The 15,252-nt window shown below is 32.5% G+C and overlaps 1 protein-coding gene and 1 non-coding gene across 5 annotated transcripts in view; one reads left to right on the top strand and one right to left on the bottom strand.

Moving 5' to 3' along the window:
- Positions 1 to 250: 250 nt before the first annotated feature.
- Positions 251 to 15,252, bottom strand: part of LOC119635554 (CUGBP Elav-like family member 2) — a 134,746-nt gene continuing 119,744 nt past the window's right edge. For 2 of the 4 annotated variants that reach the window (XM_038030409.1, XM_038030411.1), the window contains 3 exons: positions 6,646 to 7,044; positions 697 to 837; positions 251 to 618 (listed from right to left, as the gene is read on the bottom strand). In XM_038030409.1, the coding sequence (XP_037886337.1) occupies positions 347 to 618; positions 697 to 837; positions 6,646 to 7,044 (812 nt within the window). In that variant the 3' untranslated portion in view covers positions 251 to 346. Of the gene's footprint in view, positions 619 to 696; positions 838 to 6,645; positions 7,045 to 15,252 lie in introns of those variants that run through there. The other 2 variants (XM_038030410.1, XM_038030412.1) reach the window with 2 other exon arrangements.
- Positions 14,802 to 14,875, top strand: Trnan-guu. Its single transcript has one exon. It is a non-coding gene; the product is annotated as a tRNA-Asn (tRNA).

Raw genomic sequence — 15,252 nt, 5'->3', positions numbered from 1 at the left:
AATTTTTTTTTTTCTTTTAAAACATTTTAACTTAACTATTTGGCTTAAGACTTTTTAACAAAAAATTCCAATTATAAGAAAAATTTCTTTCTTAAATGGACCATTGTTTTCTTTAAATGTATATTAAAAAAAATATTTATATTAGAAATGTTTTTTCTTTGGTTGTCTTATTACATTTTCGGTTTTTCTTTTAAATATATTTTGTTTGCTTTGTTTATTATTGTGTCTCGGGTTTTTCTTTTTCTTTTTCTTTTTCTTCTTTTTTTTTTTTTTTGGTCCTTTGGTTATTCTTTCTCATTGATTCCACGTCGACTAAAGGCACTCTATTCACATTTTCAATTTCAGTTCAGTAAGGTTTAGCGGCATCCTTTGAACGTTTCAGTTGTACTTTTAAACGTTTAGTGCCGATTTGAAAGCCATGCATAGCCTGTATAGCAGCGCTGGCCGAATGTGGATTATCATACGAAACAAAGCCGAAACATTTCGATAAATTTGTTTGCTTATCAATAAATACTTTGGCCGACAAAATATTACCGAACGGTAGAAATGTTGAGGCGAGATCGGTATCGGTAAATTCCTGAGGTAGATGGTATATGAAAAGATTACTGCCTTCAGGCCCTAAAAGAGGGGCGATCGAACATGAAATTATTAAATTGAACAAAAAAACAGAAGCATGTCTTTTCTTTTATCACTAACCTTCAATTTGTTTGCCTGCTACTCCGGCTGCGGCTGCTTGTAACGCTTGAGCTGTTAACGGAGCAGTTGTGTAGGCACCATTGGTTAAAGAATTAAGAGCTGTTGTTCCGTAAGGTGAGGTTAAAGCGTCTGCACCAGGCCCTTAAGAAGAGGAAGGGAAGGATATCAGAATTTTTTTTTTAATATATCTTAGAATGCATCGAATATTAAATTGGAAAAAAAGCTTTCTTAAAACAATGCCATTTTTTTATCATTCGTGTTAAGTGAGTTGAGATGTTTTAAATGCAAGTATGAACTAACGATACGTGCTAATGCTCACATATAACAAAACAATAGAAAGAAATTTTAAATGAAAAGGAAAATAAACACAGAATATTGCACATCGTTTGTGTGTATAGTTTCATTTTAAACGTTGTCAAAAAAATATCGGGGGTTAATTTAAAAGCAGAGCAACCCCGAAATTAGTTAGTATGCACTAACTGCCTATTCGATTAGTGTGCTAGATCCGTTTTAAATAAAATTATTGTGAAAAGGTTTTGAGTGAAAATGAGAGAAAACGTCTACGATGATGATGTTCTATCCAAAGCAGTTGTACATAAGTGCTACAATTATGAAAAGACAATACAGCGACTGAAAATCTACATTAGTATGGCTGAAGATGAATTTCATTTTTTTTTCATCCTCGACCATGTAACCTATCATTCGTTAGATATTAATCCTAATCCTAATCCTAACATGACGTGCCTCTCAGTCTCTCATGCCGTTTAAATGAATTCTCCAAATATTATATTTTTTGATTACAAATTACATAAAACCAAGGAAACCTTCGAAAAATAAGCAAGAGTTAATATAGAAGTTCTGCATAAAGTGCGGTTAAGTTTATGACTCGCAAAACAATTATCGAATGCGATACTATACTCACTGTTCTGAAATGGTATGCACAATTCCGTAGCGCATCTCTGTTCTAAATTTTGCTTTCGATTACATGCTTAAATATGAGATTTTCTTCTAACTGTGAGACTGTGAGACTCATCGCGGCAAGATTTGTTATAAAAACGAAAGAGATTAATTTTGACTTCGTGACTAAGTCCAATTTTATATAAAATTACTCATCGAAAGATTCTAGCGGGTAATTTAGTCTACAGTATAAGAGCTTTGCTAGACTCAAAACAAGAACCACATGATGCGTTTAGTTTTCAAAACTGGTGGTTAACCCTATCCGGTATCCGATGACCCTTTGAGGATATATATATATATATTTTTATTATATTACATTTTTATATGTATATATGTTATATTATATATATACCTATACGTATATATAAACAGATTTTTTTTTTTTTTTTTGTGTAAATTGTTAATTTAAAGTGAAGAGCGAAAAATTTAAGGTAAACATCAAAATAAGTTTCAAAGGCTCATCGTGTACGAGATAGGCTTAACAACCAATTTTGAAAGCTAAACGTATCATGTAGTTCATGTTTTGAACCAAGCAAAGCTCTTAAACTCTAGACAAAATTACCCACTAAAAGCTTTCGATGAGTGATTTTGTGCTGTTGTCAACGATGAACTAAGTTTTATTAGCAGACTCCGTGTATTTTTTTGACAGTATGTTTGTATTGTGTATGTGCATGTGTTGTAGGGAAGTCTGATTTTAATTGTTCACCGAGAAAACCCTTCTAATTATACAAATAATACAAGAGAGAATAATAATTTACACACTTGCGTCCATTCATAGATAAATACACCATTCAAGGGTGCATATGCATGTAGTATATGTTTACATGTATACTAACATAGTATACATATGTATATAACTTATAAACTAACCAACTGATGCATACTTGCTTTTTAGTTCATAGAGAAATAGAAGAGAGCTCGGGATGAATTATTTTATAATTTTGCTAGTTTTCCAAAAAAGTTCTGTCGCTCTTTTTTCTTCTTCTTCTTTTTTATGTTTGTATTTTTCGTAATTTTTACGTTGTCTGGTTTTCTATTTATTTATGTATGCAGATGTGTGTTTGCGTGTGTGTGTGTGTGTATGTGTGTGTGGGTTGTGCATGTTTGTAACGTAATTAAAATTTTATATGCTTTACAATGTAGTGCAATATCTGAAATAAAAATTGCAGGAACACAAAAGGATTTTTTATTTAAATTGGCATTCAGTTAAGCAACAATACAAAAGGTGTTGTTCCACCTATTTCCCATTGTTTAAGAGTATATATTATATATTTTAATCACAAATGCACAAACGCACGCTTAAGAATATGTTCTATGTTCTCTATCTTTCCTTTGTTTTTTTGGTTTTCTTTTTTATTTCGACTTTAGGTATTTGGCATTGTTGGTCTGAATTGAGCTGCGAAAAGTCTGAAAAACCATAACAAAGAGAGTATGCGAATAAAAATTATTGTTAACCGAATAAGTTACACAAGCAAGAAAATTTTAATTCCCTTAAGAGCGGTCTTAGAGTAGTTAAATCGGTTTATTTTGCCCCCTAGGTCAGCTCTGAAATAACCATCAACTCAAGTAAGTCTATACGTATGTTGAAGTGGTTCCTCAGCAATGAACGTATCAGTAGGCTGCTTGGGAGCATATCACGCGTACTAGTTACTACATGTGCCATCGCTTGGGTTTTTGTACAACATATGACATCAATATGTATATGTATGCATTATCAGGAAGAGCAAGCCCTTGTTTGAAGGGAAAGTATAATTTCTAGTTTTTTAAGACGGAATTTGGAAAACAGTAAAACTTGTAGGATATAAATTAAATTATGCTAAATTTAGATGACGCCGTATGATCTTCTAGCCATCTTCCAATGTGCGGGCTTTCACGAGCAATACGGAAACCATAACAACTTACTCTCCCACGTGAACATACTCAGGGCTATGATGATGAAAGCTGAAAAGAAGACCCAGTAAAAACATCTATGGTGGGCCGTGGCCCACAGTTATTCATACATCGACTTTCTAAATAAGATCTTATATTGGAAATGATCGAAAAAGTAATTCAATTCGAATCATGTTTCATAGCGCTCGTTCTTGAATCGAAACACATCGTTGTACTAAAATTTCATCAATATATCTTAAAAATTGCGACCTGCAGGTTGAACTCAAGAATACAAGACGGATAAACGGAGATACAGGTTTAAACCGACTCAGAAAATGATTCTGAAACTCTAATTATAAATGTAAACCGTATTTTTGAACAAGAAAGTTTACAGAGACTGAAGCAATATAAAAAAAATAAATAAAATTGAAGGTTTCCCTACGAAAAGTCATTCTAAATACTTACAATTATAAATGCATACCATATTATCGGACACATATCACATATCTTTCAGTAACTTAATATATTACGTTTACAGTTATTTCTTCATGAATTTCATTTAATTCAAAAAGTGAAAAAGTGAAAAAGACCGAAACCGGGATTTCCGGTAGCAAGAATATTTTCCTTTATCGCCTAATAAGTTTATACACGCTTAACCGAACAAATCTTTACAATTTGTCGTTTATATATTCATTTGTTAACATTTTCTTTTAAAAAAAAAAAAAAACCTTTGAAAACAATGTACAAAGAAATCTCCATTAGAAAAAAACAAAAATAAAATCATATTCAACAGCAATTTCAATTTTTTATTCTATTTTCATTTTGTTTTCATTTTTTTTTCTTTATTTTCTATATGCCCTTAATATTGTACGCGTTTTCAATTTTATGCCCTGCCCTAAAAACTGTCGATGACAAAATCGTACCTATAGACATTTTACACTTGTCGCAGTATATTTATTTATGTAAGCGTTCTAAACACACAAAAAACAATTTTTTTTTTCTAATACTAAAAATTCTGCTTACAATTTCGCTGGATTGTTATGGATTTTATATGTTTTTTTGTTACCGCTCGTTGTTGTAATGCCTTTCGTTCATGAGAGTTGATATCGTTTTGTGCGTGTGTGTGTGTGTGTGTGTGTGTGTGTGTGTATATATATATATATGTCCTCTAAAAAAAAAAAAGAAAAATGTAAAAAATAAAAACCATTGACAATGGTATTCTATTGTGTTTCACTTCCGACAAAGTTCACAGCGTACAATATGTTTACGTTGTGTCGAGTGCTGGATAGAGATTTTTGCATGAATTTCTATAAAATTCGTGTTCACATTGTTACTACTATTTCTCTTGTTATTATTGTTGTTGTTGTTGTCGTTATTATTATTATTGTTATTAGTGTTGTTGTAGTATACCTTGAACGCGCCCCAAAAATATATAAACAAATGACTTTGTGATGCCAGCAATTTTTGTCATTTTTTCATATGCTTTTTATCTCATCTCTTATTTCCATTTATTGCATTCCATCCTATTCGTTTATTCCAATTTTTTCTTTCTTCTTTTTCTTCTTCCTTTTTACTACTTTTCAGAGAACTTTCATGTTTTATTATTTGTTTAAATGCGAAAAATTTCATATTAATTCTTTTTATTAAAGCGTTTCACTTCAATTATATATGTATATACCCATGGATGTGTGCGTGTATGAATGTGTTTATCATTCCTTCCGGAGATTATTGACTGTATGTTTTTCGGACTTTTTTCAAGTCATCTCTGCGTCCGATAAAATATTTTCGGTTTTTTTTCTTTTCTTTCGTGTTTGCCTCTGCGTTATTTTAGCGAAAAAATATTTTATTGTCTATCTATGTGCTGCTCTGCTCTTGTTGTTGCAATTATTATTGCTATGTCGCTATGTTATTTCAGTCGAAAGTTATACGTTTTTATTGGTAATAAAATTTTATGCAATAAATTTTACATTTTAATTAAATTTAAATATTTAGGAAGTGTTCATAGGCTCACCCGTCTGCCCGTCTTTCGGTGCTGCGTTTATTTAAATCAGAATAAAAATTGTTTATGTTCGTTTGTTAGCACGTATTAATTGAAATTGAATTGAAGAAGAAGAAAAATATGCAAATATTTGTTGTTATTGTATTAGCTTTAAGGTAAATATTTAATAACTGACATTCTGACCGATATTGAGAGTTTCTTGTTAATCGCAATCGTTGCTGAGATAAAATTTTTGTTTTAATAAATTTTTTTTTGCTTTTTTTTTGGTTTTGCCCAAGCTTATCAAACGAATGCGCCTATCTTTATACTTCTTTCATGAATGGAAATTAAAAACAGTTGCAAATTGCAGTGGTCGTGAAACTTTCAAAAGCATGTCTTATGTCCGAGCGGACGTAAATATATTTCCATGCTTCCACTCCGACTATTCTCTCCCTTAGATTTATTTTACTAGGAGAAGTAATCAACCCATCTCATGCCAGGCACACTGCACGATCTTTAGCTTCTCTGCAACCTACTGGCTGTGCATTAGACCTCCCGAGTAGCTGACTACACGGTAAGGAAGTTTGTACGTAGACGACCCCCGACATCTTCGAAGACTCTCTAAGGAAAGGAATCTCGTCGCCGGGACAGATAGTCACGTTACACGACACTATTGCGTTATACCCAAAATTGTATTTGTAACTAATACTACAAAATATAACTACATGACACAAGTCGCTGAAGTTTGCCTCTGGGTGTTTACATTTGCACAGATCCTTGCAGAGGCCACTTACATAATAATCATCCAATCAGTTTGTATTTTTTATATAATGGTCTTAAGAGCAGTTAGGGATATAAAGGATATGCCTCAGGGCAAAGATGTTCTTGTAAATAAAATACAATTTCAAACAATGAATACATAAATAAATAAAAAATGTGTTCTTTTCTTTTTTTTTTTTTTTTGTGGAAAATAAATTAGTTAAATGTTTTCAGCATCATGAGCTATTTATTAAATATCTGCAGTTAATAAGAAGCATAGCAGAAGAAACAATTGATTAATTCAAGCACGAAAAGAATTTAATTACTTACGCATTATGTATTATACAATAAAAGGTTAAAACAATTTTTGTTTTCTGTATACTTACACATTGCGGGAGCCGCGGCAGCAGTCAAGTGAGCAGTTAATGGAGTTGGAGCAGCTAAAGCTGCAGCCATATGCTGCGTAGCTGAAAATTGCGCCATGTGAGCATGATGTGCTTGGGCGGCTGACAACTGTTGCGTTGAGGGATGATGACTGTGCAACGAGTGAGTTATGTGCTGTTGATGATGATGATGATGATGTTGATGATGATCCGCATGTGATTGTGTAGGAGCGCCATGATTAAACGTTGCCAATGTTACTAGATTTTGCATAGACATTGGAGTGGCCAATAGCCCGCCACTGTTGGCACTAGTACTGTTGTGGCCGTGACTGTTGTTATTGCCCGCTGAGGTAACCGATAAAGTTGCAGCTGCGGTACTATGATCCGGTGGGAAATTTAGTCCTGATTTTTTTTCCATTTTTTTTATTTTTTTTTTTATTTTTTTTATTTTTTATTTTTATTATATTTGAAGGGAAATTGTGTTTTGTTTGATGGTTGTTTTTAAGGTTTGAGATACAGTTTTTTTTTTTTTTTTTTTTTTTTTTTTTTTTTTTTTTTGGTTTTTACATGACCACACAATTAAGTCAATCATAGACATACCAAAAAATGTTTTTGTTTTTGAACGAATATATAAAAAAACATAGAAGAAAACACACACCCAGTTGGATTATTTACATTTACGTATAATAATAATAATAAAAATTATACAAAAAATTTGTTGTTGTTTAACAATGAAATTAAATAAAAAAAAAAAAAAGAGGAGAAATAGAGATTAAGTCAAACGCGTACAGAGATATAAAAACATAGATACGTACAAAAATACATAAATCAAAATTGAAAAATAATAATACTAAAAAACGAAACAGATTGCAACACAAATAATTAAAAAAAAAAAAAAAAGAGAAAATAAAAGTTACATAAAAGTCAAAAAGAAATAATACAAAAATTTGGTTTTTGGAAAAATGCAGTTAGACAACAAAATTTTAATTTACTATTGAAGGTAGTTAAGGATTTCTTTCTTATTATTATTTTTTTTTTTTTAAATTACATTGAAAATCCTTAAAAAGACGAGCGAGCCGAAACGTACACAAGCACACATATGGAAAGGAGCGTCCAAGAACACACATTCAATGCCTACACATTCACTGGGCATGGCATAGCATATAGCATACAGAATATACAGTTTACATTGTGCTCATGTAAGTTAACAATGGCGATAACGTTATAAATTGGATGATAAGTGCAGTTAAAGACGTGCAATAGATTGAGAAGATTTGTTGCTAAACGGATGGAAAAAATTTTGTATTCACTTTTATACCCTACACCACTTGTGCTAAGTTAAGTATATGTGCACTCTGGATGAACTTGAGAAAGACCCCTTACTCGGAATAATGTAAGCACGTCGATCTGTTTGTTTATTCGAAGGTTGTTCACGTATATTCGTTATCAATTTACAGGTAATAACATTCGAAATTTGTTGATGAAAAACTTAGACCGTTTTTATTTTGGACTAAGCACGAACGCTTTTAAAGAAACGCTTCAAAGGACAATTTTTAATGCTCCCATGTAAAGTTACGTTTTGAAAAAGCAGTTATTTGATAAATGAAATTGGAAAATTGAAATGGTGCGGGCCGCTTTTCCAAGCCCTTCCCTGGGTTCAGAGAAATTAGTAGATATAAAAATTTTTACTGAGATAAATTCAGATTACAGAGTTCGTTTTTCCGATCTCTTGCCTTTTGAGGATTCTTATGAAGACTAGAGGGCTTTATATGGGAACAAGTTTTGATTTCTGGTATTTTGTGGCGAAAATGAAGAATTGTTTTAGGTGAAGTCGTGTAGGGTATTCAATAGTCGGCCTTACCCGACAGCAATGCTTATTTAAAATTGATTTGATTTCCAAGTTAGTTCTCTTCAATATTTCTCTTCATATTAATTTTTTGTTTTAGTTTTTGTTTTTTTGTTTTTTTGTTTTTTGAATGACAAAATAACTGAATCTATATTGTAACAGAAAGTAAGCCGCTTAAATACGTATTGACTTACGTTTCATATATGTGCAAAAGTACACAAACATTCCCTCTCGCCCAAACACACACAATCACACATACGCATATATCCATACCAACAAATTCTATAACAATTGCTAACAATTTAATAATCATTGATTTCATTTTTAACATGCCACCATGTGTGTCGTACTTTTTTTGTTAATTCAATTCGGTCTTTACAAAATGCAAATATTTTTCAAAATAACATTTTTGCACTAATCATACAAGAAGAGATTACTCACAATAATGCTTCGCAAGCTCTATTTAACTATTCGCACTAACTTTAAAATTTCCAAAAGCTTATGTTTAGTGTAGCGGGTCTTAGGTTATTTGTGCGGATTAAGCAAAAAAATGGAAATACTGCCTCTAAAGTAAAAATTCGAGATTAGTTTTTATAGCCCAATAAAAAAATATAAATGCAATACGTTATTAGGTCTAACTAAATGGGTCACTAAACTAAAGTTTTAGTATCCACTGCTTAAGTTAAGCTTATTCTGTGCTAATAGGAGAAATTTCAAAATATCATTCTAATTATACGCATATGTATATGTAAATAGTTTTTATATGCATATGTTTATAGTTTTAGTCGTAATTTTCGTCATTTTAAATCTCACAACCTATAGTTAATCCAAAATACATGAGTTTCGAGAATAAGAAGAAATTCTCATTTTCAGCTATCATTCCGGCTAAGGCGATAAGACTTCGCAGGCTTTCCAAAAAAAGGTTGCTGTTTATGGTGATGACACTTTATGAAAAGAAGTCACATGCAAAGTGTTTTCTTCTTAACGATTTTGGAGATTGTTGATATTGAAAAAGCGCCGAAAGCTGGTCTACCAGATAAAGTAAGTAAAGTATATGAAATTCGTCCGAAATTTGAGAAACGTTGTTTACATCTCCTCTAATGACAACGCTGCCGAACAAAGACAGCAAAGCAATATTGAACTGTTTGCACATTATTAAATATAAAAGGAAGAAAAAATATTATAATGGGACATATGATAGTGAGGCCCACCCTTAAATACACTCCACAACTTCGCTTAAAACAATTACTCATACAAGGACTTTTTAAAATAAAAAGTGGTCCGATCCCAAACATTTTCAACAGCGTTCATCCTTGGTATAAAACTTGCCGGTGTATCAAGTTTCATCCAAATATCCCGCGACGGCCAGCCGGACAGAAAAACTTAGATCGATTCAGAAAGTGACACCAAGTCGATCGGTATAATAAAGAGTAGAACTATCCCAACTGCTTCCTTGGGTGTGCGTACATCCAAAAAAACTTAAGATAGCTTTGCACCGCAGGTGGCGTAGGCTATACGATATAAGTTGGAGATAGACACATTCAAGTTTGTCTGTCCGTCCGCCCTTTTGACGACGACGTATGGAAGCTTTCTGTGGGTAGAGTTTTCTTTGGTCGTAGCAATAGCTACGATGAAGGCATACCACTTATCGATTGGGCAAGCACCTACTGTGCTGCGGCCGCCTCTTCCTATTCCTCTCCCTTCTTTGTAACAGTCACCGCGTTACACGACAAGAGGACTTCCCGCCAATGATTGGTCATATTTAAAAAAGAAAAAAATGGGGGTGTTGAAATAACATGTCGCTAGCGATACACAGACGTGTCTTGGCCTAAGAACGAATGCTATGGAAAATTGTTCGAATCGCATCACTTCCCACATAATGCTCTATTTTGAAATGTCGCTATGTGAATAACTGTATTAAAAGAAACGTTTTATGGTATTTTTTTTTGGTGCGCTGCGGCCAGCTATAGTGTCTCCACTTGTTTTCCCGCTATGCTGTACTAGATTACAATTTGATTTTCGACTAAAATTTCTATAAATATTTGCGTTTTTTATTTGCGTATTTTATTTTAAAATGACATCTAGACATGGCTGCTGATTACGTAATTAGAGCGCCTTGGGTTTTCGCTTATTTCGCCAAGTATTGACGGGCCACACTTCACTGAAAGTGAAATTATTTAAAATAAAAGAAGAGAAGAATTTCTTTCTTCATATCAAAGAGTTGACGCCTTCAACACTTTCTAGTCATAATCAGACATAATTTCCTGTTTCATTCATATTGCGCTCTTTATCTTTTCTGGACAATGAAGCAAATATGAGAGAACAACATTCCCTTGTGACAAGGCAATGATGTCGGGTGTAAAAACATTTAAAATATTTCAAAGTTGAAAAGCATTTTTTTCTGTTTTTATTATTTAACGCATGAGTTTACATATTTAAGGAAAAAAATTTGGAAACTTGGAAAGAATGCTAAATATAGAACCAAGTGTAAAGTAAAATAATAAAAGGAAAAAAAAAAAAAAACCAAAAATATGATGAAAAACTTTTTGATGTCACACCTATTTTAAAAAATGTTCTTTTTGCAAGAAGTAACGAAAAGAATACCCCTCAGGTATTTAAATGTCATACAATTTGGAAAGAACAGTAAGCGATAAATTAAATAAAAGAGAGAAAACCAACAGAGAATTTAATGTTTTCTCAGAAAAATTTGAAGAATAAAAAAAAAAAAAAGGACGAAACTTAACTAAATGATAAGAAAACAAGCGAGAAAATGATATTCGCTTTGGGCGAATCTTTAATACCCACCATCCCAGGCAAACGTGCGACAATTTAAAGAAATAAATGGCACTGGATGGAAGGCGTTTTAAAACTATTCCTATAGCAAATATTTATGTGAATTTAAAAATTGCTCCTAGGCTTTAAGTTATAGGATTTGCTTATTGCGCATTGGGTTCTACGTAAAGTATGCCTTTCGAAGTTGATTTCTTCTCCGAATTTAACGTTGATCAAGGGGTTTAAATATCTTAGAGAGACATCTGGTGAGTGTTTCCAGACTTCAGAAATAAAAAGTGAATATTAATGCAAGTCAACCGCCTGTTCTGTCGAAGTCTGTAAAATTGCTTTCATTTTCGGCGTTGACGATGACAAAGTCTTGCTTGGCGTCTCGCTGACGAAATTTGAGATATAGTATGATCTATCGGTTCAACAAAAAGCGAAACACAACTTTTTTAGATGGTGGTAGTAGGTTTAATAAATATACTGTTTATTGTGACAAAATTGTTCGTAGGACGATCACTTATTTTTATCAAATAATATCTCAACTCTTAGTTAGAGCACATACCAAATTTTCGCTTACCTTGTCGCTAACTAGGCCTTTTTTTTAAATATGATCAATCACTCAGTGAATGTCTCCTATAGCATGTTGACGATTAGAAAGAAAGGAGGAAAGAAATGCCAAGATGGCCACACAGCCTAAGGGATGTGTGCACAATCGGTAAGTCTTATGCATTTACCGACTAAGCACTCAGTACAGCTGCCACCAAAGTAAAATCTACCGCACTTGAGATTTGAACCCGCCAACACTGACTTGGTAGTCGCGGCATTCCTTCGGATATTATTTTGAGTCTGTATGAAACAATTCTGCAACTTTTGCATACTTCTTGGCGTAAAATGTCATCTAGTCTGATTGCATATTTTTGGCATACAAAGACATTCAGAAATATATATATTTTCTTGATAGCTTTTGCGATCGTTTTAAAAAAGTCTTTGCCTTGTCGTACAATGACTTGTATGCGCACGGAGTTGGCACAATAGCTCCACGGCGGGGCAAAAACCTCAATAATTCGAAGACTATTCGTAGCTTCTCTTATGTTCCTTATTAATTTAAAAATATTTAACTTTTCGTGTTTTTTTTTGTCTTCTTCCAGGGCAGCTAACTTACATTAACCACATTTTTCATCTTATATAAAGTTACGATAAACCCATACGGAAAGAGAAAGGGAGGGAGAGCTTTTGTTAACAAAATCCTCATTTACTTTACTTGGTTATTTAATAAACGTGCATAACACGCACTCTTGCTTCTACGCATACTTATATAAGAATGTGTGCTACTTATAACCATACCTATTTCAAAGTAAGGCAAAAAACACGGAAAATTTCGTTGAACAAAAATGCTACTAAAATAAAAAGTAGAAAAAAAAAAAGGAAAAAGAAATGTCGGCAAGTTTTCTACGGGCACTTTGCTTTCAAGATAAATTAAAAGATTTTTACCGAGTGCCCCTATGCGCATACACGCAAACATTTGCACTTTGATACCGAAAAATAAACTTATAACTTTACTTGTATGCGTACACGTTTGAAACTTTTAAAAGGAAAACTTAACATAAACAATACCGTACAACTTAAACTAATACTTTTTTTTATATACATTAGTGTAAAGCTTCAAAAAAAATTAAAGGTACCTATAAAATTCCGTTTCACAGGTTACACTTACATGCCTATGCCGTGAAGCCGACAACAAGCATGTTATTATAAACTCTATATTCTCGTTTACATATCTTTTCTTGTAAACCTATGTAAAAAAACACTGTGCGGAAATTTTTGCGAACAAAAGAAGACCCAGAAAAATGCCATGAAAAAAAAAAAAAAAAAAAAACATTTTATACAGTTAAACTGAAAGAAAGATAAAACGGAGCACAAACAACTCCCGTTAAACGGTAAACATACATAAACACTTGCTGTAAACTTGTATAAAATATGTATATATTCGCAGATGCATCTACTGCTGCCCACACTTACGCCAATGAAGGAAAGAAACATATCAAAGATCAAAGGTATATTAGAACCGCTATCTCGTATGTATTAACTTTAAATTCTTATCGGAGACTGCACGGAGTACTATATATATACATATTTATGTCAAATGCGAAAATGCGAAGAGGTCGATACTTGAAAGTTGGCTTATCCGAACGTACATCAAATGTGTTACTCTCAAAAGAGAGATTCGAATGCTGGACATTCGATTATATATAAAGAAAGATCGAGAATTAAATTTAAAGTCCTTTTTAAGTACATCAAGACAACCTTGAAATCATTTTCTTAATTCAAAATCGCGCAATTATCTTATGCTTAATAGGTGTACAAAGTTCGGTTTGATGCAAAACTCATTCCCTGAGTAAATTTTCGTTGAAAATCATCCGCATATTTATATAATACCACAATCTGTATATATTAAGATTTTTTGCAGGTAAAAAATCAACTCAAAAGAAAAGGGATATTACACTTAGCTTGACTCTTTTGACGGGTAACGAATATTTGCAAAGAAAACAAAAACTTGCAAAGTAAAGCTGATGAGTGCGATGTAAAGCAATCTTGAAGATATCAGTTAAAATGTATCAAAATTACAATAAAACAAGTAAAGTTATCTTAACTTTGTGTTAACTTTGAGAAAAAAACCCCGTTTTTGTTCGCCCATTTTGCCTTACGGGTATTTTGGTGCTTATTTGGATGCAAAAAAATATTATACAGTGAACCGCTAATTGTCGATATTTAGAAGGGTCTCCTTGCAACCAGCCAAGCGCTAAAGTTATTTTCGAAATCAAATCTACATCATAATCAATCATATTTGATTTTAAATAAGATTTTAGATAAAACGATTCTCGCCTTCGCTATCTCTCTCTCTCTCTTTCTCTTAATATATTCATTCGTCTGTTGGTTAAACAATTAACATGGACTCTCGTAGTAGGCAATATTGTAGCATGTGAGGGAAAGTTAGCAAATCGTCAAAGAGAAATGGTATTAAACATTCATATTTCTGTATATTTATATTATGAATTCCATTTGAGAATGTACACATACAATTTTTATGTACCTTGTATTATATACATTCATTTATCAGCTATCACCTGTTGATAACTAACAATGTAAATATTTGCATATTCAACTAAAAAAAAAAAAAAAAAAAAGAGGAAAAAGTAAAGCAAAAATTGAATATGTGCCCGGAAAAATATTTGATATATTGAAATATGTATTTATGCAGATATCTCTATTTATGGGGTGTCTACATGCATGAACACTTGCTTTAAGTGTAAATATTTACCATTGATTTCATAACACTTGTTATCAAAAAAAATATTTTATTTTTCTTCTTTTTTTTTTTCGTATTTTTACTTTTATTTATTAGTAGCTACATTTGTCAAAAATTGGACAAATTCAACCAAGTTTGTTATTTATAAACTAAGTTGGAAAAATTTTAAGGGTAGTGAGATCATATGACGATTTTCTTTTATAGCAATATATTGACAGAAGCACTTAAGCCTCCGTGGCGCAATCGGCTAGCGCGTTCGGCTGTTAACCGAAAGGTTGGTGGTTCGAGCCCACCCGGGGGCGCGTTGTTTAAGTGTTTTTATTAATAAATAATAAATATTAATTGGAACGAGTGAACTTTCGCAAGAATGATTTTATTAGTAGGGGGAATTAAACTCCAAAACCCCATTTTTGACAGAGGAGTATTTTTTGGCGATTCTTTATAAACATAAAATTATTTTTGAAAATTATTAAGTGATATATTTCTTAGCATGTTTTAGACGCATCGGCTTGCACGTGTCATTATGTTCGTAAGTTCACATTTGCATTTTGGATTTTCCATACTGCAGGGGAAGTCACCCCTACTACTCTCCCCCTTGAATTTATTGTAATAGGAGAACTAATTAACCCAGCTCAGGCCAGGCCTCCATCACACTACATTATTTTTAGCTTTTCTACAA

This window comes from Glossina fuscipes, unplaced genomic scaffold (genome assembly GCF_014805625.2).
Source record: "Glossina fuscipes isolate IAEA_lab_2018 unplaced genomic scaffold, Yale_Gfus_2 26, whole genome shotgun sequence".
Classification (NCBI taxonomy): domain Eukaryota; kingdom Metazoa; phylum Arthropoda; class Insecta; order Diptera; family Glossinidae; genus Glossina; species Glossina fuscipes.
Note: the sequence above shows the minus strand (reverse complement) of the source record. Positions and strands in the feature narration are given on the sequence as shown.